Source organism: Vipera ursinii (genome assembly GCF_947247035.1).
Source record: "Vipera ursinii genome assembly, chromosome: 7".
NCBI lineage: Eukaryota > Metazoa > Chordata > Lepidosauria > Squamata > Viperidae > Vipera > Vipera ursinii.
Genome location: NC_139521.1, coordinates 25348837 through 25373699, shown reverse-complemented (window position 1 = coordinate 25373699; position 24863 = coordinate 25348837). Strand labels below are relative to the sequence as shown.

Sequence of the window (24863 nt, the reverse complement as noted above, 5' to 3'; positions counted from 1 at the left end):
TATGGGTGTTGCTGCTCAGAAACCGAAATGGGGCATCTGCTTGGAAGTATGACTTTGGGGAGGGGGGCCGTCATGGGAGGGAGGAAGGGAGGGAGATACCCCGCAGAAACACACCTTTGGAAAATCAGGAGCAGCAGCAGAATTGCATGAATGTTCATCCGGAGCTTTTTTTTCAGTCTTTTGCTGAATGGGGAGGATCCGCATTCTGCATCAAGTAAACTTTAAAGAAAGTTAAACATTTGGCAGTGAAAATCCAGCAGCAATGTACTTTACATGGGGCTAACCTTGAAAACCATCCAAACATTACAGATAGTCCAGATCAGAGCAGTATTCTGAGTTTGCCATATTATATCGTGTGCTGACCCACTCACTCACATACACACAAAGTGTGGTTTTAGAGAGTTTATTATTGTTCCCCAGCAATTCCCTTCACCCAGCCTCAGAACTGTCCCAAATAAATCCAGGCCAAGGTTAATCCACCAAGCAATGGCCAGTAGTCCATAAAACAAATGGAAAATTGCTCCAACAAATAAGTCCACCAACCAGATTTAACTCCACCAGGCCAAACTGAAATACACCCATATTCAGTGTCTCCAAGGCACAAAGTCAAGATGGAAGTACAAAGTATAAATATATTTCTGATGCAGCCCATCAAGATGGGTAGGGTTTTCTCCCAAGTAATCTGGCAGGTCGCTGCTCCTGTCTTTTTTTTTTTTTTGCCCTGTGTGCTCTTGGATCTACCACAGAAGGCAGCTCCTCCTCCTCCTCTTCACTGACCATTTGCCCCACAAACTGTTTTCAGCCAAAGCCTCCTGTAAATCTCTTTTGGCTCACCATGCTGAGTAATTAATCCAGTCCCTGACATGCCAGGAATGAGCTCATCCTCCCTTGAGCCAGCCTCTGAGGAAGAGTCAGAAGACTTGTCCAAAGGAGACATCATACTATACCCCTATGGCATGTCCTGTTTTCCCAGAGCCCTCCAGGCCAGGTTTCTGTGGATACCGACAGTGGAATGAATAAACCAATCGAGGGGATTGTATAGCATCAGCATCTTCCCACATGTCTTCAGGGCCATAGCCCTTCCAGTCCACTAAGTATTGTAGATGTCCCAGTGAATACGGGAATCCATAATGCGCACCACTTCATATTCTGGCTCTCCCTGCATTGACACCGGCTCCCGTGGAGAATCCAGTGGTTGGTGAGAGCTGGCTGGCACAGCAGGCACAAGCAAGGATGGGTGGAATACCAGGTGGATGCGGATTCAGGCAGGCAGGGTCAGACAGTACGCCACTGGGTCGATAATCATTTCCACTGGGAACAGGCCCAGTCAAGTTTGCGGGATGGTCTTATCATAGGTAGGTGCCGTGTGGAGAACCAGACACAGTCACTGACCACCAAGGGAAGCACATCTCACCGGTGTCGATCTGCAAACTTTTTATAGTCCTCCTTGGCCTACTCCAATTATTCCTGCAAAACTCTGTGCATGGTGGTGAGTTCTTGCAGGAAATCCATGGCCGCAGGCATGGGAATCCGCCGTGGTCAGTAGGAACAAACGCGGATGAAACCCATAGGTCACCAAGAACAGAGACAAGCATGTTGAAGCATGCTGGGCATTGTTGTATGCAAACTCCGCCAGCACCAACAGATCCCTCACGTTGTCTTGTTGAAAATTCATGTAGCAATGTAAATGCTGTTCCAGCATGGCATCCATTCATTCCATGCTTCCGTCTGTCTGTGGATGATGAGAGGACGAGAGACACACCTGCACCTGGAGAAGTTCCAAGTGCACCTGCCAAAACCAGGCCATGAACTGGGTGCTTTGGTCTGATACTATGCACTCAGCCAGAAAATGTGACACACAAACAGACACACCATCTCCTGCATTGTAGGCAACCCCACACATAGCACAAAATGGGCCAACAGCATGAGCATGTCCACCAACACCATCATGGCTCCCTGCGATTTTGGGAAGTCTGTGATAAAGTTCATGGATACACTTCTCTAAGCCCTCTCCAGTGTGGGCAATGGCTGCAACAGACGCAGTGGGGGTCCTGATGTATTTTTGGCTTACCAGCACTCCAGGCACGATATGACATAGGCCTGCACATTGTGGCGAATCTGTGGCCATCAGATGCAAAGTCTTGAACATGCCAAAATACCCTGCTGCAGAGTTATCATCACACTGGCTCAAGATCAGGCTTCAGAAGGGTGCCTCCAGCAAATATATCCTTCCCTGAAACTTTAGCAAGTCCTGCGAGTGCAACCAAGGGCCCGATGGACCTTTGACTGAGTCTAACTCTACTTTTCTGGCCTGGGCAAATGAGTTTTGATGCTGCACTAGTCTGATCTGCTTCTTCAGATTGATGGGCTCTTGGATCTCCACCAAGCTTTCCACTGGGGTCACTTACTGGAGCGGCACCTTATCTTCACCCTTGCATACTCCAGTTTGTGCAACAAGGCACTCTGGTTCTGGCCGCCTAGACTATAAGTTACTCGAAAATCAAAGTGGGTGAAGAGGAGAGACCATCGGATCTGCCACTGGTTGAGCTTCCTGGCCTTTTGCAGGTTCTCCAGATGGAAGTATGGATGGACCATTGGAATCTGGAGCACCTGCAAAAGGCCAGGAAGCTCAACCAGCTTCTAAGTGGTGCCGCCACACCTCAAACGCCAGCAACTCCATATCTCAGATCATGTAGTTTCACTCAGGGTTGAGCTTGCACGAGTAGTAAGTGCAAGGAAGAGTTGCTTTGAGTTCAAGGGGACCTGTAGCAACACCATCTCCACCCTGATGTCCAATGCATCCGTCTCCACCACGAACAGTCACAATGGATCAGGATGGTGAAGAATGGGGTTTGTAGAAAAAACCTTCAGAAACTCGAAGTCATACTGTTCGACCAGCCCCCATGTGAACCACACCCCTTACCACAGCAACTGAGTCAAAAGAGTGGTCATCGCAGCAAACCAGGAAATAAACGTCCGATAATAATTCGCAAACTCAGCGTGGAGGCTGCCAAGACTGCAGGACCTTGATCTTTTCTGGGTCCATGGCAATGCCCTCAGGTGAAATCTGGTAGCTCAAAAAGACAATGGTGGTTTGTGGGAACTGGCATTTCTCGTGCTTCATGAACAGATGTTTCTCTCAAGCACATCTGCAGAGGCTCAGTAGATGTGGCTACAGGACCTGACCAAAGTGGTTGGCCGTCAGTGGTTTCCACCAAAATAAGTAGGATTACCTCATGCTGCAGCAGCTTCCACTTCATGGCAAAAGTGGTATCCATGAAGTTCGTGGTTGCCTGAGTCCACCATGGTGTGTGTGAGAACTTCCTCACTTCCGGTCATAGTCAATATCACGGCCACTACCAAGTGTCGGGTTGGTATAATCCTTGGTATTAACACCTGGCCTGCTCTGGCGAGCCATTTAGGTCAAGCGGGGGAAGTTTCCCGCCTTTGCCAGAGTTTTCTTTTTGAGTGACCAGGGCCTCTGCAGTACAGGCACAAGCCTTCTCTGTGCCTCCAATTCTTTTCTGCCTCTGTGAGGCACAAGATCCTTGGTGGAGCAGTGGGCTAATGCCTCCTTAAGTAACACCAGCTGCCTGCAATTAGTGCAGGTTCGCATCCCACCAGGCTCAAGGTTGACTCAGCCTTCCATCCTTCTGAGGTAGGTAAAATGAGGACCCAGATTGTTGGGGGCAATTTATTTATTTATTTATTTAATAATATTTCTATACCGCCCTTCTCCCGAAGGACTCAGGGCGGTGAACAGGGCAAGAATAAAAATACAAATTACAAAAGTTAAAACTAAATTAAATAAATGCCCACATACTAAAATACATATTTAAAACCTAATAAATAACAATAGCAAACCCACCCCCCGATCCCCTCATCAGGCCAGGCCAGCTTGTTCAAAAAAGTATGTTTTTAGCTCGCGGCGAAAGGAGCGAAGGTCAGGCGCCGTCTGGAGCTCAACCGGGAGCTGGTTCCATAGCTCCGGGGCGCCCACAGAGAAGGATCTCCCCCTGGGGGCCACCAGTCGACATTCTCTGACCGGTGGCACCCTGAGGAGGCCCTCTCTGTGGGAACGCACAGGGCGGAGGGAAGTCGATGCCGGCAGCAGGTGTTCCCTCAGGTACTCCGGACCCCTGCCATGTAGGGCTTTGAATACCATTACTAGTACCTTGAATCTCACCCGGAAGGCAACTGGTAACCAATGCAGCTCACGGAGCAGAGGTGTAACGTGGGAGTATCAGGAGACTCCCAACACAACTCTCGCGGCTGCATTCTGTACCAGTTGGAGCTTCCGGGTGGTCCTCAAGGGCAGCCCCATGTAGAGAGCGTTGCAGTAGTCAAGTCAAGAGGTCACGAGCGCATGAGTGACCGTGCATAGATCATCCCGGCTTAGATAGGGCTGCAACTGGCGCACCAGGCGAACCTGGGCGAAAGCCCCCCTAGTCACAGCTCCTATATGGTCTTCCAGGGTGAGCCATGAATCTAGGAGGACTCCCAAGTTGCGAGCCCTATCTACGGGGGGTAATAATTCACCCCCCATAGTGAGAGGTGGAATGTCCGAATAAACCCGGGATGAAGGTATGCAAAGCCACTCGGTCTTGTCGGGGTTGAGTTGAAGTCTGTTCCTCCCCATCCAGACCCGAACCGCCTCCAGGCAACGGGACATCACGTTGGCATCACTGGGGTGGTTTGGGGTCGAAAGGAAAAGCTGGGTATCATCAGCATACTGATGATACCCAACTCCAAAACCACGAATGATCTCACCCAGCGGTTTCATATAGATGTTGAACAGGAGAGGCGAGAGGACCGACCCCTGAGGAACTCCACAAATGAGACCTCGCGGTCGACCTCTGCCCTCCTGCCAACACCGACTGCGAACGTCCCTGGAGATAGGAGGAGAACCACTGTAAAACCGTGCCTCCCACTCCCAATCCCCTGAGACGCCGCAGCAAGATACCATGGTCGATGGTATTGAAAGCCGCTGAGAGGTCTAACAGGACCAGAACAGAGGAATGCCCCCTGTCCCGAGCCCTCCAGAGATCATTCACCAGCGCGACCAATGCCGTCTCCGTGCTGTACCCGGGCCTGAAACCCGATTGGTACGGGTCTAGATAATCCGCTTCATCCAGGACCAGAGGGAGCTGATGTGTCACCACACTCTCAACAACCTTCGCAAGAAAGCGAAGGTTGGAGACAGGACGAAAGTTGTTCAATACAGCTGGGTCCAAGGCAGGCTTCTTGAGGAGAGGCCTCACCACCGCCTCTTTCAAGACGGCGGGGAAGCTACCCTCACTCAGAGAAGCCGATATAACTGCCTGGAACCAGCTGTGTGTCCTCTCCCGGGCTGCATAGACCAGCCAGGAAGGGCACGGGTCCAATAAACATGTGGTGGTGCTCAGCCTCCCCATGATCCTGTCCACTTCCTCCGGAGTCACAGAATCAAACTCCTCCCAGGTGATATCGACAAGACTGCCCGCGTCCTGCTCGACAGACTCTGCCCAGTCAGAGTCCAGACCGGTCCGAATCCGAGCGATTTTGTCCGACAGATGCTGGTTAAACTCCTCGGCACGACCCTGCAAGGGTTCCTCCCTCACCTCCTGATTCAGGAGGGAGCGAGTCACCCTAAACAGGGCAGCCGGGCAATTATCTGCGGACGCGATAAGGGTGGCGAAGTGGTTAGACCTCGCCTCCCTTATCGCAGCGAGATAAGACCTAGTGTAGGTTCTTAGTCGCAATCGGTCGGGTTCGGATCGGCTGGATCTCCAACCGCTCTCTAGGCCCCGTCTCCGACGCTTCATCTCCCGGAGCTCCGCGGAGAACCATGGAGCTCGACGGGATCTGCACCGGGTCAGGGGCCGCAGGGGTACAACTCGGTCAAGAGCCTCAGTGGCTGCCCTTTCCCAGGCTTCCACTAAGGCGTCTGCCGAGCTGTGAGCAAGGGAGGCAGGTGGGGACCCCAGCGCCGCCTGGAACTTCTGGGGATCCATTAAGCGTCTGGGGCGGTACCATTTAATTGGTTCCACACTCCCACGGCGGGGGGTGGCAAAATGGAAGACCAGCCGCAGGAGATGATGATCGGTCCATGACAGGGGCATAACAATTGGGGAGCCCCCACCAAGATCATCTAACCACCGTCCAGATAAGAAAACTAAGTCAAGAGTGTGGCCTCCCTCATGAGTCGGTCCCGAAATTACTTGCGTCAGGTCCATGGCCGTCATGGAAGCCATGAACTCCCGAGCCAACTCAGATGATCCTCCCAGCGATGGTAGATTGAAGTCCCCCAAAACTATAAGTTTCGGGAACTCAATCACCAACCCAGAGAGGACATCGAGAAGCTCAGGCAGGGCTGCTGCTATGTGACTAGGCGAAAGGTACACCAGCAGCAAGCCCAACTGCGCACCAGGGTCGCATCTCAAAAAGAGAGACTCACACCCGACTATCTGGGGAACGGTGGCCTCCCGCGGACATAAGGTCTCCCTCATAACAACAGCCACACCCCCACCCCTACCCTGAGCCCGAGGCCGGTGTAGCACCCGGAAACCTGGTGGGCAAAGGTCAACCAGAGGAATCCCTCCCTCTGGGCCCAACCAAGTCTCCGTGATGCAAGCCAGGTCCGCCTGCTCACCCTCGACCAAATCACGGACGAGAGGAGCTTTATTAGCGACAGACCTGGCATTCAAGTACACCAGCCGGAGCTCAGGAGGCTGCACATCCTCACTCCCAGAGCCCTGGGGCGGAGCCAGAGGGTCGGAGTGCCCCACTGCTTTTAAGCAGCGGAGAGGCCTTCCCTGAGGAAGCTGACTTTGTAATAATGCCGCTTGGGGTGTGTGTGAAAGCCCTAATAAGCAGGCATATACATAGAATGAAGGCTACTGCTAAGCTTGTAAGCCGCCCTGAGTCTTCGGAGAAGGGCGGGATATAAATGGAATTAAAATAAAAAATAAATAAATATGGGCCCCTTCCACTTGCATGGGTTCCTCAGTGGGTTGAGGGTCCTTGTGAAACCCTCTGGGTTTTGGGGCAGCTGCCCCATGTCACCATGCATTGCTCCTCATTAACCATCTATGCACAAGTACAGGTGCATTAAGGCTTGCAGGGTACCAGGGCAGTCTGTCCAGGCCAACTCATCCAAAATCTCAGAGGACAAGCCTTCCTGGAATTGGTCCATTAGGGCCTCTTCATTCCTTCTCAAATCTTGACTGATTAGCTGGAAGTCAGAGATGTATTCACCTACCGGGCGATGCCCCTATTTCAATTCCCACAGCTGCGGGTTAGCTGTTTGCACTTTGACAGGGTCTTTGAACATGACCTTCATTTAGAGGCAAAAATCTAGCGCAGTCATCCAACAACTGACTGGGCTGCGTGAGAAGTGGGGTCGCCCACTGGGCTGCTGGTCCTGTCAAGAGACTAATGATGAACACCCACTTTCTCCCCGTCAGTTTGAAAATCATCTGGTCTCAGGCTCATGAACAACTGACATTGTCCAAAAAAGCTGGGAATTGGGCAGAGTTCCCATCAAATTAATCAGGGATAGCAACTGGGCACTTAGAGCGGGGTCTTTAAGGTCCGGGGGGCTGCAGTTGTGCCAACTCATTGGAAAGGAGAGTTACTTGCTGGATGAGCTGGGCGTTGTCAGCTTGTAGTTGCTCCATAACATCCAAAAAACAAGGCTTTTCTTCTGGGGAAAATGGGACTGGGGACAAATTGTGCTGACCCACTCACTCACATATGCACAAACTGTGGTTTTGGAGAGTTTTTTTACTGTTCCCCAGCAATTCCCTTCACCCAGTCTCAGAACTGTCCCAAATAAATCCAGACCAAGGTTAATCCACCAAGCAATGACCAATAGTCCATAAAACAAATGGAAAGTATCCATTTGTATCCAAAGGTTAGAGTCTCCAAGGCACAAAGTCAAGATGGAAGTACAAGAAATACACAGCCATAAACCAAACACATTCCCAGCACCATCTCTCTCTGCTTGCTGTGATAAATAGCTTTCCGGTGCAGCCCATCTAGATGGGTGGGGTTCGAGTAATCTGGCAGATCTCCGCTGCTCCTGTCTCTTTTTTTGCCCTGCGTTCTCTCAGATCTACCACAGAAGGCAGCTCCTCCTCCTCCTCCTCCTCTTCACTGCAACTGTCTTCAGCCAAAGCTTCCTATAAATGTCTTTTGGCTAGCCATTCTAAGTCATTAATTAGCCCAGTCCCTGATGTGCCAGGAATGAGCTCATCCTCCCTCAAGCCAGCCTCTGAAGAAGAGTCAGAGGAGTTGTCCAAGGGAGACATCACACCTTGTTGTATGGGCTGCACTAATTCCCAAGTGCAATTCAGGTCATTGGTTATCATCTTGAAAGCCCTACTTTACCTACAGGACTACTTTTCCCCAAGGGCATCTGCCTATCCCACCAGAGCATATAGTGTGGGCATGCTCCAGATCCCTCCCCATAACATTCCTGTCATGTGGTTGTTGGAAGTGTCACTTCTCCATTGTAGTCCTGCTTTGTAGAACATCTTCCCCTCAGAGATCTGACAAGCCCTCTCCTTTATGAGAACATTAGACATGGTTCTTCCTCCAAGTATCAGGGTAGGGTGAGATCTGAAAAAGATAAGAATATAATGATATTCTCATCTTATAATGAATATAGTGATAATATAATTGCACCTGGGAAATATAGCAATGGCATCATTTTTTTCTAGTTTGGGCTGTATTGTTTCTTTTGTTTTTTTATTGCAGTATATTTTTTTACTTTTCAATTGTAAGCTGCCCAACATTTGCTTTAAGATGGGCAACTACGTACAAATGTTTTAAATAAATAAAATCCTGTTTTGCTGCTGGTATTGTTACCGTATACTCTCAAATGCGGATATACCATCTGTTTAATCACATTCACTCTTTGTTTTCTGTCACTATCACTCTTAAGTATTGAGTTCCTAAGTCAGCTAAAGAACTGCTCAAATTCTGCAGCAGATCAGACCTGCACATTCATCTATCACCAAATCTAACCATTATATATGACATAGCATTAGCAACAATATTTATAGCCAAAGGATTCAGCAATCTAGCCACCTGAATTCAGGAAATAGCCAGATTGACCAGAACAGGAAAATAGTACTGATTTTCAATTCTCTTTTTCCTGTAATGGTCTGCCCAATGCCTCCCACTGCAATTTCTTCAGCTTGCAGTTGTGGATGTGTGCTCCTCAACATCCCAACTGCATTGGGTGTCTCTACCCCATTTCCCCAATTGATCAGCTATTGACCAGCTATTCACACTATATATTCCAGTGGGATAACAATACATTCACCCATTCAGATCTCCCCCATTAGGGCCCTATTGAATGGGGTCTTTTCCTGTATTTTCACTGGTTGAACACTATTTCTCAGTTCCTGCCTTTCATCATAGCTCTTCCCTTTCAATTATGCAATGATATGTTTATCATATTTTTTTCTATTTGATTTCAAGTGCCAACCATACTACCTTGAGACTGCAGTGTGATTGACCTGGCTGGGAGTATTTCTCACATGCCACTCAGCTTCTGACTGGCCTCATGGATTTTTAAGTACTCTCTTCTTATAGAAATTAAGAAATATGACATTGGCATAAATATTCAAGCATCTTTACCTAGGCAAAGGAGGTTGAAGCATTCTTTAAGCCCTGGGAAACAAGACAATATTCACAAACTAAGGCTTGCGACCAAAGTCAAAAATAACAAAAAAAGCTTCTTTCAACATATAAGAAACAAGAAAAAAGTTAAGGAAATGATTGGTCCATTAGTGGGGGAAAGTGGCAAGAAGGTGACAAGCAACAGGGAGAAAGCAGAACTATTTAACTTGTTTTTTGCATCTGTCTTTACACAAAGGGAAAAAACAGTCCAACCTACCAAAACCAGTGCCATAAAAAACAGAATAGAAACGCAAGTTAAGATAGGCAAGAAAATGGTAAGTGAGCACCTGTCCAGCCTAGACGAGTTCAAATCACCAGGACCAGATGGATTACACCCCAAGGTTCTCAAGGAACTGGCAGATGTGATCTCAGAACCACTGAACTATATTTTTCAAAGATCCTGGAGCACTGGGGAACTACCAGAGGACTGGAAGAGAGCTGATGTAGTTCCCATCTTCAAAAAAGGGAAAAAAATAGATCCAGGAAACCACAGACCTATCAGCCTGACCTCAATACCTGGGAAGAATCTGGAAAAGATAATCAAACAACAAATCAGCGAACACCTTGATGCGAACAAAGTTATCACTAAAAGCCAACATGGGTTTGTCAAAAACAGATCGTGCCAGACAAACCTTATTGCATTCTTTGACCAAGTGACAAAACTAGTGGACCAGAGGAATGCTGTAGATATAATTTACTTGGATTTCAGTAAGGCATTTGATAAAGTAGATCACAACCTACTACTTGATAAGATAGAAAAATGTGGGTTAGATAGCATCACCACCAGATGGATTCGTAGCTGGCTGACAGGCCGTACTCAGCGTGTGGTCCTCAATGGAACTGCATCTACATGGAAGGAAGTGTGTAGTGGGGTGCCCCAGGGCTCTGTTCTGGGCCCAGTGCTCTTCAACATCTTCATCAACGATTTGGATGAAGGGATAGATGGGGAACTCATCAAATTTGCAGATGACACCAAGCTAGCAGGAATAGCCAATACTCCAGAAGATAGGCTTAAGATACAGGAGGATCTGGACAGACTCGAACACTGGGCTCTATCTAACAAAATGAAATTCAATGGTGAAAAAAGTAAGGTTCTACATTTAGGAAAGAAACACCAAATGCACAGGTACAGTATAGGTGATACTTTGCTCAGTAGTAGCAACTGTGAGAGGGATCTCGGAGTCCTAGTGGACAATCACTTAAATATGAGCCAGCAGTGTGCTGCAGCTGCCAAAAAAGCCAACACAGTGCTAGGCTGCATTAACAGAGGGATAGAATCAAGATCACGTGAAGTACTAATGCCACTTTACAATGCTGGTAAGGCCACACCTGGAATACTGCATCCAGTTTTGGTCACCACAATGTAAAAAAGATGTCGAGACTCTAGAAAGACTACAGAGAAGAGCAACAAAGATGATTGGGGGACTGGAGGCTAAAACATATAGGGAACGGTTGCTGGAATTGGGTATGTGTAGTTTAATGAAGAGAAGGGTGAGGGATGACATGATAGCAGTGTTCCAATATCTCAGGGGCTGCCACAAAGAAGAGGGAGCCAAGCTATTCTCCAAAGCACCTGAAAGCAGGACAAGAAGCAATGGATGGAAACTAGTCAAGGAGAGAAGCAACCTAGAACTAAGGAGAAATTTCCTGACAGTTAGAACAATTAATCAGTGGAACAACCTGCCTCCAGAAGTGGTGAATGCTCCAACACTGGAAGTTTTTAAGAAGAGACTGGACAGCCATTTGTCTGAAATAGTATAGGGTTTCCTGCCTTAGCAGGGGGTTGGACTAGATGACCTCCAAGGTCCCTTCCAACTTATTGTTGTTGTTGTTGTTGTTGTTGTTGTTATTATTATTATTATTATTATTATTATTATTATTATTATTATTATTATTATTATTATTATTATTATTATAAATGTCTATGTAAGGCAAACATCTCCCTAATTCACAGAACCATAAGAAAGAGAAGGAAGTGCAACACAATCACAAGTTCAAGTTTATGTTGTTATAGCCTATCTCAATTAGGTATTCTTTTGGTCTTTTGTGGAATTGTTTTCCTGATCAGCTTCATGTGATTTTTAGCTTGTTATCTCCTGAGGCTGGCATTCGACAGGTTCAACTGGAGCAGCCTCTTCAGAATCATCTTCATAATCTGAGTCCTGTATCTGAGCAATGACAGTTTTTATATTTAAGGGTCATACTAGCATTTTGAATTTGTTCATTTGTCTCAAAGTAACATACATGTTGTTCTTGGAGTAAAACAGTGTAACTCTTTGTCCAAGTATGATCTGTCAAGATGTGGCAAAATAAGGTTATTGTTGGGTGCAGGTGAGTTCTGGAGTATACATGTTGTGCATGGCAGTGAATATTGTATCTGAATATTGATGCTAAAATGTAATTTCACTTTTAAAATATTTTATTTTTAGAGTATTAATCCACCTCTCCCACCACCACCGCCACCTGTTTTATCTGCTACAATAATTGCCCCTAATTCTATGTGCCTGCCTTTGGGGTCAGCTCAGAAGTCAACATCTACATTGACTGAGCAAATATTACATTTGAGACCACAAACAAGACCAAGTGTGTAAGTAAAACTAAAACTTATTGGCAATTAATGGAAAGGATGATTAAAAATGCCAAAATAATGAGTTGAAGAGTTTTTTATAACAATTTTGAAATTGTTTGACCTCATTTGGTGCCTTTAATTAGGAAAAAGGCACTTGTTTGTTTTTGGTATATTGCAATTTTTATTACATTCTCAGACATTACTGATAACATTTATGTTTCCTTCACTTTAAGTTAAATTGGTGATTTCATGAATATCTCAGTATACTTTTCTTAATAAAAATATGGGAGTGGTTTCCCATTATTTTTTCCCCAATTCCTAGACATATTTTGTTGTGACCTCTTTCTAAGCACTAATCAGCTCCAACTTTTTAAATGTTTAAGATTGGCTTTTTAAGTTCAGGCAAGGTCACTTAAGTGCTGCTATCTAATCAGTCAACAACAGTTTCCCATAGTTTTGTAAATTGTATTCTGTAAAAAGAGAAGAGTTAAAGAAATCTATCTACTATTGTGAAATATAGTATTATACGCAACAGCAGTTTACTTGTTAGGATTAGAAATGATACTAAACATTTCGGCATATTCTTAGTAAACTTATATAAAATTTCAATGAAGTGCGGATTTTTTAATGTAATAAATTTTGGTTTGGTTACCAAACCCAAAATTTGCAAATTATTCTACATGCATTCTTGCCCATGCATTAATAAATAGTTTTGTTTAAGACCATTCATACATAAGTGCCTCTCTTTAAAAAACCCAAAAAAGTAGTTTGATGGGTACTGAAATAAAGACAGCACTTCTTTTTGCTTGCAACTTAGTTAACCAGCAGGAAGTAGCTGCTCAGGCAAGTTTTGAGATATGCAATTACAAAAAGGTATAACAGTTGTTACTGACTGTCACTAGTTATTGGACATTTGAAATACATAATAAAATCTTGGGAAGTGCCTTGGGAGGTGATAAGCAGTTTTGGACAGAATATTTTAGATATTTCTTTTTTTTATTAAATAGTTTTACAAAAACAAAATTTTACAATATATCCCCAAATCCCTCCCACCCCAAACCCGCCCACTTTCCCCCCCCCACTTCCCAGAGCTAAATACAGGATTATAGTTACAATAATCATATTCTAAATAAAAATTATGCATAATATACAATTAACCAAATTCATAATGTGCTTTAACTCCCCTTTAACATAACTACAAACAAAGTACCAATAACAATATCCCACTAAAATCTACTCATAAGCTAAATGGAACTTTTTAGTCCCATATTTGTTCTGAATATAATTTATCCATCTCCTCCAAACTGAAATATATCTTTCCTGTGAATGATCTTTCAAATAAGCAGAAATCTTAGACATTTCTGCAAGATTCGAAACTTTAAACACCCATTCTTCTATAGTGGGCAAACTATCCTTCTTCCAATATTGTCCCACCAATAACCGTGCTGCTGTTATCATGTTCAACATCAAAGAATATTTTAGATATTTCTTGTTGATTATAGTAATTTATGTGATTGAAATATCTCTGACTATGCAGAAGAGCAACTTTTCATGCTGAATAAATCAACACATTTTATTTTGAAGCAAAAATGGTTGTATAAAATATGCAAATTGCAACATTTGAAATTAAAATACTGTATTTTTCGGACCATAAGACGCACCTGACCATAAGACACACCCAGTTTTTAGAGCAGGAAAACAAGAAAAAACATTTTCTGAACCAAATAGTACTGGTATACTAAAACAGGGCTTTTCAACCTTTTCATCCATTGTACCACTTTTAGGACAAGGCAATGTCCGAGTACCACCAGTCACCCAGCAAGGTGTCAAAAACTTGACCCCCCCCAAAAAAGGAAAAAAATGATAAAGTACAGGTAGTCCTCGACTTACGATTCACTTAGTGACTGTTCAAAGTTACGACGGCACTGAAAAAAAGTGACTTATTATCATTTTTCACACTTACGACTGTTGCAGCATCCCCAGGGTCATGTGATTTACATTTGGATGCTTGGCAATCGATTCATATTTATGATGGTCACATTGTTCCAGGGTCATGTGATCACCTTTTGCAACCTTCTGACAAGCAAAGATTCACTTAACAATTATGTTACTAATTTAATTTCTCTCTCTCCTTCTCTTTCTCTCCCTCTCTCCCCCTCCCTATCTTTCTCTCTCCTCTCTCTCCCTCTTTCTCTCTCTCCCTTTCTCTCCCTCTCCTTCTTTCTCTCCCTATTTTTCTCTCCATTTCCCTCCCTTTCTTTTTCCTCTCTCTCCCTCTTTCTCTCCCTCTCTATTTTTCTCTTTCCCTATATTTCTCCCTCTTTCTCTCTCTCCATTTCCCTCCCTCTTTCTTTCTCCTTCTCTCTCTTTCCCTTTCTTTCTCTCCCTCTCCCTCTTTCTCTCTCTCCCTCTATTTTTCTCCCTCCCTATTTCTTTCTCCTTCTCTCTCTCCCTCTCTCTCTCTCTCTCTCCCTCCCTCTCCCATTGTCCCTTCTTTCTTTCCTTCCTTCCTTTCTTCCTTCCCTCCCTCTTTGTTCTTCCCTCTCCGTGTTAGAGCAGTACCTGCAGAGGCGGCCCTGTGGCCCGGCTTTCTCTTGCAGAAAGCAAGCTGAAACGGAGCGAGGGATATTGCCAGGAACGCGAATCAGTCGATCTCACGCTCCTGCAATCTCCCTTGCTCGGTTTCAACTTCCCTTGCTACAAGAGAAAGCAGGCTGAAACGGAGCGAGGGAGATTGCAGCAGCGCAAAATCGCATTCCTGGCAATCTCCCTCGCTCCATTTCAGCCTGCTTTCTCTTGTAGCAAGGGAAGCTGAAAGCGAGTGAAGGAGATTGCAGGAGTGCGAGATCGGCGTTTCTCAGCACGTGCCAATTCGTGCTTCTGGCAATCTCCCTTGCTTTCCACTTGCAGAGGTTGGGGCTGGCCATATGGATCACCTTCAGACCCTAAGACACACCCTCGTTTTCCCCACACACACTTTTTTGGGGGGAAAAGTGCGTCTTATGGTCCGAAAAATATGGTAAATACATAAACAGGTATTTTGACATTCTGTTCCTGATCCTGCAGTTCATTAAGAATGATTCCTTTTCCAGGTATATTGCTATTTATCCATACACTCCTAGAAAAGAAGATGAACTGGAATTGAGAAAAGGTGAAATGTTTTTGGTGTTTGAGCGTTGTCAGGATGGCTGGTTTAAAGGAACTTCCATGCATACCAGCAAAATTGGTGTATTCCCTGGAAATTATGTGGCACCAGTTACAAGGTATGATGTTCAATAAGTTATTCTTTAACAAATTTCAGAAATTACATGTTTTGAAAATTTATATATAATGGGACTGAATAATCTATTTAACAAGAGGTGCATAATGTTTACATTATTTTTAATAGACCAATGACAAGTGCCTCCCAAGCAAAAATACCTGTATCTACTGCTGGTCAGACAGGGCGAGTAGTGACCATGGTCAGTGCTTCCACTGCTGGAGGAACAGTGCAAAACCTTCAGGGAAATGGTGTGACAGTGACTTCTGATACAATACCAACAGCTGTACTCTCTGCTGCACACATACAGAAGAGTCCACAATCCAAGATCATCATGCATATGTCCAGCCAAATGACGATGAATCAAGCTCGCAATGCAGTTAGAACAGGTAAAATAGTTTGTTTCTTGACATAGGCAATATGCATATGAAGAATGCCTTGCAGCTTATTAAATCTTAAAATTTATATAGGTAGAAGGGGGCAGCAAATATAGTGTATAGGTAGTCCATTTGAAGTTACAATCACACTAAAAAAAGTGACTTATGACCATTTTTTCACACTTATGACCGTTGTAGCATCTCCAAGGTCATGTGATTTACATTCAGATGTTTGACAAATGATTCACATTTATGGCAGTTGCAGTGCCATATGATCCTTTTTTGTGAATTTCTTACAAGCAAAGTCAATGGGGAAATCAGATTCACTTACTGTGTTTCCCCCAAAATAAGATCCAACTAGAAAAGGGGTGACATGATAGCAGTGTTCCAATATCTCAGGGGCTGCCACAAAGAAGAGGGAGCCAAGCTATTCTCCAAAGCACCTGAAAGCAGGACAAGAAGCAATGGATGGAAACTAGTCAAGGAGAGAAGCAACCTAGAACTAAGGAGAAACTTCCTGACAGTTTGAACAATTAATCAGTGGAACAACCTGCCTCCAGAAGTGGTGAATGCTCCAACACTGGAAGTTTTTAAGAAGAGACTGGACAGCCATTTGTCTGAAATGGTATAGGGTTTCTTGCCTTAGCAGGGGGTTGGACTAGATGACCTCCAAGGTCCCTTCCAACTACTTCTTCTTCTTCTTCTTCTTCTTCTTCTTCTTCTTCTTCTTCTTCTTCTTCTTCTTCTTATTATTATTATTATTATTATTATTATTATTATTATTATTATTATTATTATTATTATTATTATTATTATTATTATTATTAAATAAGCCCTAACACGATTTTAAGGACACTCATAATATAAGCCTCACCCCCCCCCCCAAATAAGCCCCAGTTCAGATCATCAGCCAGACAGATGCATTTAGTACCTTATTTCCCCCAAAATAAGACCTAACTGGTAAATAAGCCCTAATCTGTCTTTTGGAGCAAAAATTAATATAAGACCCAGTTTTATTTTCGGGAAAATACGGGTAACAACCATATTACTAATTTAACAACTGCAGTGATTCACTTAACAAATGTGGCAAGAAAAGTTGCAAAATGGGGCAAAACCTACTTAACAAATTTCTCACTTAACAATATGAATTTTGGACTCAGTTGTGTCGTACGTTGAGGACTACCTGTATCTAGTATTTGTGGAGATAATGTACAGATTCACTTGGTGACCTTGCTTGGTTATATTTTAAGGGTAACATTGTTTTTTCCCCAAATATTGTATGTTGTCTTAGAAGAGTGGAATATGAATATATGATTAATATAATGTAGTAGGTTTTTAGGTGGTCTATGATATACATGTCACAATCTGAAAATATATTCTTTTTAATTATCTGAACTATTTCCCCTTGTCATTGCAGTTGCAATTCATAGCCAAGAAAGACCGACAGCCACTGTAACACCAATTCAGACTCAAAATTCAGCATGCCTTATTCCTGCTGCTGTAATTATTCCACAGCATTCTGTTACCTCCCAGCAGCTACAACCTCAATTTTCAAATGCTGCTGCTTATATCACAGCTGTAAATATCAACCAAGCAAATGTCCCATTGGCTTGCACAACTTCTTCATTAAACTCTCCTAGCACTTCTGTACCAGTAGATGGAGATTCCAGTGGAAAAATTGTGACTGTTCATACAGGAGCTCCAACTTCCCCAGAGAATACATTGACTGCTGGAGGTACTTCTGCTATGAGTAAAACTGAGAGAGATGGAAAGGTAGGCATAATATTTTTGTTCTTTATGATCTCTGTGTTGACCTTGAAACCTCAAACAGGTCTAAATTTAGTTAATGTGTGAACAGGAAACCATGAGAAGTTACCTCATGGTAATTTTTCCATATTTTTACCATGGACATCTACGAGTCAAGCTCAATGCAGGTACTGTTTATGTCCTCTGCAGAATCCTTCAATCTTCTCACAGGAGAGTTCATTACTTCTCTATTAATCTTAGATAGAAAAAGTAATTGCTATTATTTTCAACTATTTTTGATTAGGTGTAATATTACCATTTAAAACCATGTTTTTGGTATAGCATAGTGGCAGATTCAACATTTATTATTACTAAACCTATATAATAATCAGATGTCTGTTCCCTAATCAGTTGTGATTTCTAAATTTGATAAAATATAATATGTTAAATTTTGTAATAATCAGAGAAACATATAGATCACAGTGGCTTCTTTTAATATTCACATTTTATTTTCAAAGTATTGCAGATTGATCATGATTGGAATATATATTGCAGGGTTTTGTGGTTGACCACAAGTTGTAAACAAAGAAGATATTGCATGCTTTAATATTTTTCTCCATTTCTGTATGCAATATATGTCTTAACAGATAGCATTTTTGTTCCATAAATATGGAACATTTTTGTTCCATAAAAATAAAATGTGAATATTAAATATTTTTGTAACATAAATGCCACTAATTTTGTTGTGTGTTTTAAACATTATAGATCTTCTATATGTATGATAAATGCATTAGCAATGCTTTTTCAATCATAAAGTGACACTCAAATATAAAATCTGTTGAGAAAATCAGAAAAGTCCAAGATAATGTTTTTAATAATTTCACTGAAGTTTAAAAATAGAAAGAAAAACTAATACAAACTAAGAAAAATACCAAAAAAAGAAAAGAATGTAGAGAAAAATATGTAAAAGGAAAAATGTATAAATAAATGACCTCTCTTCATCAAGAAATGTACAAACAATTTTAGTAACTTGTTACTTTCTCTAACATTTCAATCTAAGAAAATTTCTTCATCATATATCACATATAATAATAATAATAATAATAATAATAATAATAATAATAATAATAATTTTATTTGTATACTGCCCTTCTCCCGAAGGACTCAGGGCGGTGAACAGGGCAAACATATAAAAATACAAAGATACAAAAGTTAAAAAAGAATTAAACACAATGCCCAAGCTAAAACAATAAATAGATATATTAAAAACAACAATAAAATCCCAACCCATCAGGCCAGGCCGGCTTGTTCGAACAAGTGAGTCTTCAGATCACGTCGGAAGGAGTGAAGGTCGGGCGCCATCCAGAGCTCAACCGGCAACCGATTCCATAAATCCGGGGTGCCCACAGAGAAGGACCTCCCCCTGGGGGCCACCAGACGACATTCTCTGACCGGTGGCACCCTGAGGAGGCCCTCTCTGTGGGAACGCACTGGGTGGAGGGAAGTTGATGCCGGCAGCAGGTGATCCCTGAGGTACTCCGGACCCATGCCATGTAGGGCCTTGAAAACCATTTTCAGTACCTTGAATCTCACTCGGAAGACAACTGGGAGCCAATGCAGCTCACGGAGCAGAGGTGTAACATGGGAGTATCGGGAGACTCCCAACACAACTCTCGTGGCTGCATTCTGTACCAGTTGGAGCCTCCGAGTGGTCCTCAAGGGCAGCCCCATGTAGAGAGCGTTGCAGTAGTCTAAACGAGAGGTCACGAGTGCATGAGTGACCGTACGCAGGGCATCCCGGTCTAGATAGGGCCGCAACTGGCGCACCAGGCGAACCTGGGCGAAGGCCCCCCTAGTCACAGCCACTATGTGATCTTCCAAAGTAAGCCATGAATCTAGGAGGACTCCCAAGTTGCGAGCCCTATCTACAGGGGGTAATAGCTCACCCCCCATAGAAAGAGATGGAATATTCTGAATATCCTGAGATGCCGGTATGTGCAGCCACTCAGTCTTGTCGGGGTTGAGTTGAAGTCTGTTCCTCCCCATCCACACCCGAACCGCTTCCAGGCAACGGGACATCACGTCGAGCGCATCACTGGGGTGGTTTGGGGTCGAAATAAAAAGCTGGGTATCATCAGTGTACTGATGATACCCAACTCCAAAACCACGGATGATCTCACCCAGCGGTTTCATGTAGATGTTGAACAGGAGAGGCGAGAGGACCAACCCCTGAGGAACTCCACAAGTGAGAGGCCTCGAGGTCGACCTCTGCCCCCCTGCCAACACTGACCGCGAACGTCCCAGGAGATAGGAGGAGAAGTACTGAAAAACTGTGCCTCCCACTCCCAATCCCCTGAGACGCCGCAGCAGGATACTATGGTCGATGGTATCGAACGCCGCTGAGAGGTCTAATAGGACTAGGACAGAGGAATATCCCCTGTCCTGGGCCCTCCAGAGATCATTCACCAGAGCGACCAATGCCATCTCCGTGCTGTACCCGGGCCTGAAACCCGATTGGTATGGGTCTAGATAATCCGTTTCATCCAGGACCAGAGGGAGCTGATGCGCCACCACACTCTCAACAACCTTCGCAAGAAAGCGAAGGTTGGAGACTGGACGAAAGTTATTTAACACAGCTGGGTCCAAGGCAGGCTTCTTGAGGAGAGGTCTCACCACCGCCTCCTTCAAGACGGCGGGGAAACTGCCCTCACTCAAAGAGGCAGATATAACCACCTGGAACCAGCCTCGTGTCCCCTCCCGAGCCGCATAAACCAGCCAGGAAGGGCACGGGTCCAATAAACATGTGTTGGAGCTCAACCTCCCCATAATAGCAAATAATAAACTCATCATTCAATCTTAATCAGAAAAAAGCAACTAAAAGCTATCATAAATAACTATATGTATTTTAATCTTAAACAAGTGAATCAAGTTCATATTCTTGTCATTTACTTTATACGGTAACATTTTGTCTAAAAATACAAAAAATAATAAACTTGTCATGTCTTAAATTTTTAAAGCTTCATCATTCAATCAGAAAAGATTCCATGAAAAGCTACCAGAAACAATAACATTGGAATTTAATCCAATCAAATAAGGTACCACAAATTAATTTCTTATCATGTTCTCTTCATCTTTCTTAGAAACTCCTTTGCAAATTTAATGCTTTCCTTCAATCTTAAAACTGTACATCACTTTTCCTAAAAGTACAAATATGTATATATTCACATCTTTTCTATAAACAAACCTTTAAGACCTCATCATTCAGTCTTTGTGGTGGTCTCTCATGGAAAAAAAGACACTTTCCTGCCTCGGGATGAGAGCCCAGAGCAATGTCCAAAGCTCCCTTTTATTCACAAGGAAATCACACTCATTGGATTGAGCTCGTGTATAACAAAAAAATCCTACTTTCCCATTGGCTCTGAACCTCCATGGTAGTCCCCAGGCTTGGTTATGTCAGCTGCATCTTAATAGCCAACAATTAACTGATTCACCTTGTGCTGAACAGGTGGTTTATCATGGCTTGTTTCAGGAGACTGAAAAACAATTGTTTCAGCTGCGCTTCTGCAGCCTGCAATAATTTCCCTACATCTCCTTTTTTGTTTAACTGCTATACAGATCTTAAAGTTACTTCAACAGTTTGTAGGCGTATAACACCTCTTTCTAGGGTGGTCATAAACCATAAGTTTGGTAAGCATTGTATACAACAGCACAAACCAATCAGCAAACATATAACTCCAATTATGATGGGGACAATTTGTCGCACCCATCCAAAATCAGGTAGCCAAGACCATAACCAATCCCATGGATTTGTCACTGCAGAGCCAGTATAAACTAAAGAATTTTTCTTTAACCATCTTTTCCATAACATCAATTGTATAAGCAATATTAACATGAAAATCAGAAATATAAAGACAACAGTGACTATGAATTAAAGCACACACCCCTCTTTTTGCGGCTAAAATAATATCTAAAGCCATGTGATTCCACAATACAACATCTCTAATGTCTGAAACTTTTTGTTCTAACAATTTAAAGTCTTGATAGTTTGATTAAACATAGCTACAATCCAATGATTCAAACATATGCAAATCTCTATAATTCATGGCAACTTCTGATGGTGGTATAAGTCCTCTTGCCATTTGCATTCCAATCCTTTAGCTAATTGGACTTTGATCAAAGTTCATGTTTCTTCTGTTTCTTAAACGACCAAATGGCAACTCATTCATTATGTAGATTGAAGGTGCAACACATATACATTATTTCTTCAGGCTCCTTGCTCCGGTTCTTTTTTTTTTCCAATTGAACTGAATAAACATTGACTTCATTACACAATATACCCAAACAAATCCCAAATATTATACATATAAAATTAACAAACATTTCAATTTTAATTTCCTTCTCCACATCATTTCCAAGAGTTTTCTCCTTATGCGATACAGTTTGTTCATTCTGAGGTGGAATTTCCTTTGGCATTTTGATTGTTATCCTTTGATTCTTTCGGAAATCCGGAATAGGATCGTATAACCCTTGATGCCATGGGTTCATGATATGGTCTTACACACCTGGCTGGAATCCAGACTGGACCTGTTGGAGCAAGCACAGCAGCATATCCTCGCCCCCATGTTAACAAAGGCACAGGACCATGCCAAATGGGATCAGGTGGAGTTCTATACCAAACTTTAGCCTTTTGCACCTCTAACTGTTGACCAAAATGTCGGTCCACAGCAGTGGAGTCCAAAACTGAATCTAATTTTGAAATATTGAAATGATTTAAAGTAAATAAAGTTAAAGATAACCATTCCTGCAACACTGGTAAATTAGTCACATTTCCTCCTTTTTTGTTTTTATGTTTGTCAAGAGCCTCCTTTAATGTCCTATTTGCTCTTTCTACTATTGCTTTACCCTGAGAATTGTAAGGAATACCAAATTTATGCAAAATATCCCATTTATCACAAAATTCTGCAAAAGCCGCACTGCAATATGCAGGTCCATTGTCCGCTTTAATTTGTACAGGTTTTCCCATTATTGAAAAACTTCTAATACAATGATTGATCACATGTTTCACTTTTTCTCCTCTTTGAGGAGAAACAAAAATATACCCAGAACACGTATCAATAGAAACATGTAAATATTTCCAAGGAGCAAAAGGAGGATATTGAGTAACATCCATTTGCCAAATTTCATTTGCTTTCAATCCTCTGGGATTGACACCCATAGAAGGACCAAAAACATTTTGACCACAGGATGTACACTGCTTGATGATGGCTGTGGCTTCTGACATAGAGATTCCAAATTGCTTACACAAGCCTTTTGCATTTTGATGAAAATAAGAATGACTCTCCCATGGTGTAATTGTGGCCACCAAAGCAACTCCTGCTGTAGCCGCATCTGCCACTACATTGCCTTCTGAGAGCCATCCAGGAAATGGTTGATGACTTCTAATATGAGACACATGTAAATAATATCTTCGGCTAGCTAATAACTGCTGCAGTGTAAGAAAAAGAGACAATAAATTGTCCTCCACACTGGGAGAAACATAAGCATGAGAAAGATTCTGAATAACATTAGCAACATATAAACTATCAGTAATTAAATTAAATGCTTGATCTTTAAATAATTGCAAAGACAAAATTACTGCGGCTAACTCTGCCCTTTGCGCAGACTTCTGAGGAGGGGTTATCTTTGTTTTCCATTGGCCTTTTTCCTGCCAGGCTACAGCAACCCACTGTTTACCTCCATCAGTAAATACTGTATGAGCATCAGAAAGAGGCCACACTGAAATTAAGGAACGAAGAGAAAAATGCTCTTGTTGTAACAAAGATATTCTTGGGTCAATTGGAATGCGATATCAGTACTTACCCACAAAATCTGCCAGTGCTAATTGTAATTCAGATGAAAAAGATAGACTATTTTCCCAGTCTTTCAAAGAATGAGGAACTACTATTACCAGCAAATCTAAGCCTAACATTTGCATACTGCGATGTCTTCCTCTAACAATAAATTGAGCATATAAAGTGTTAATTGAACTGATCGTTTTTGGCTGAGAATTGCTCAAATGAATCCATTCTATAAATGGTGGAGAAGTTTGATTTTTTTCTGGGGCTACTTCTAACCCATATCTCAATAAACATTGACTTAATTTATTAACCATTGAAGTAGTTATAATAGGAGAAGCTACTAAAATGTAATGATAAACAATAGCCTTAGGAAATGCATTTCTAAATCCTTCCAAAGCTTGATTTACATATAAATGACACATGGTAGGACTATTAAGGGGTAGTACTTACCATTGATATCTACTGGTGGGTTTCTCTGCATTCAACACTGGTACTGTAAATGCAAATAACTTCCTATCTACTTTACACAAAGGAATAGTATAGAAGCAGTCTTTAAGATCAATTATTCTAATTTGATAGTCATAAGGAATCAAATTAGGGTTAGGCATTCCACATTGAACCGGTCCAATTGGTTGAATAAAAGCATTCACCGCTCTTAAATCATGAATCAATCTCCATTTGCCTGATTTCTTTTTTATAACGAAGATAGGAGTGTTAAATGGACTTGTTGTGGGTTCAATATGACCTGCTGATAATTGCTCTGCTACTACGTGATGAAGAGCTTCCAATTTTTCCCTTGGAAGAGGCCATTGTTCAACCCATACTGTTTGTGTTTTGTCCCATTCTAGTGATAAAGCTGTTTTTGTGATGTTAATTTTAATCTTGTAATTTTATAACTGCATCAAACTGTTCTAACAAATCTCTTCCCCACAAATTTACATGAATTGGCAAAATCACTGGTCTTAATTTGGCTGTTCTGTTTCCTCTTTCCGTTGTCACTTGCAACCAACGCTGACTTTGGCGAACAGCTTGAGAGCCACCCACACCCCACACAGACGGTGCAGAAATGGCTGGCCACTCCGGGGGCCAGTCAGATGAAGCTATGACTGACACATCAGCTCCAGAATCCAAAATTCCAGAAAAAGGCCTCCCATTAATAAAACAAATTTGCCTAGGTTTCTCCTTTTGTAAATTTTTTTATAATAGCTAAGATTTGAGGATCCACAGTATCTGTAGAGCCAAACCCTCCAGTTCCTCGAATCCGCTCAGAATTTCCCCCAGGTGTTACATAAGAAAGTAGTATTAATTGAGCCACGGAGTCCCCTTTACTTGCTAATTGAGGAACTTTCACCATTATTTGAATCATAATTTGTCCTAAATAGTCCGAATCAATTACTCCAGGAATT

General features: G+C 42.8%; 1 protein-coding gene across 1 annotated transcript in view; it reads left to right on the top strand.

Annotated features, from left to right (window-relative positions):
• The window catches only part of SH3RF1 (SH3 domain containing ring finger 1), a 172824-nt gene that overhangs the window by 108118 nt on the left and 39843 nt on the right, over window positions 1–24863 (top strand). Inside the window, exons 7-10 of the mRNA XM_083367282.1 lie at window positions 12099–12256; window positions 15331–15501; window positions 15627–15886; window positions 17292–17647. Coding sequence (XP_083223408.1) covers window positions 12099–12256; window positions 15331–15501; window positions 15627–15886; window positions 17292–17647 — 945 coding nt within the window. The remainder of the gene's footprint in view (window positions 1–12098; window positions 12257–15330; window positions 15502–15626; window positions 15887–17291; window positions 17648–24863) is intronic.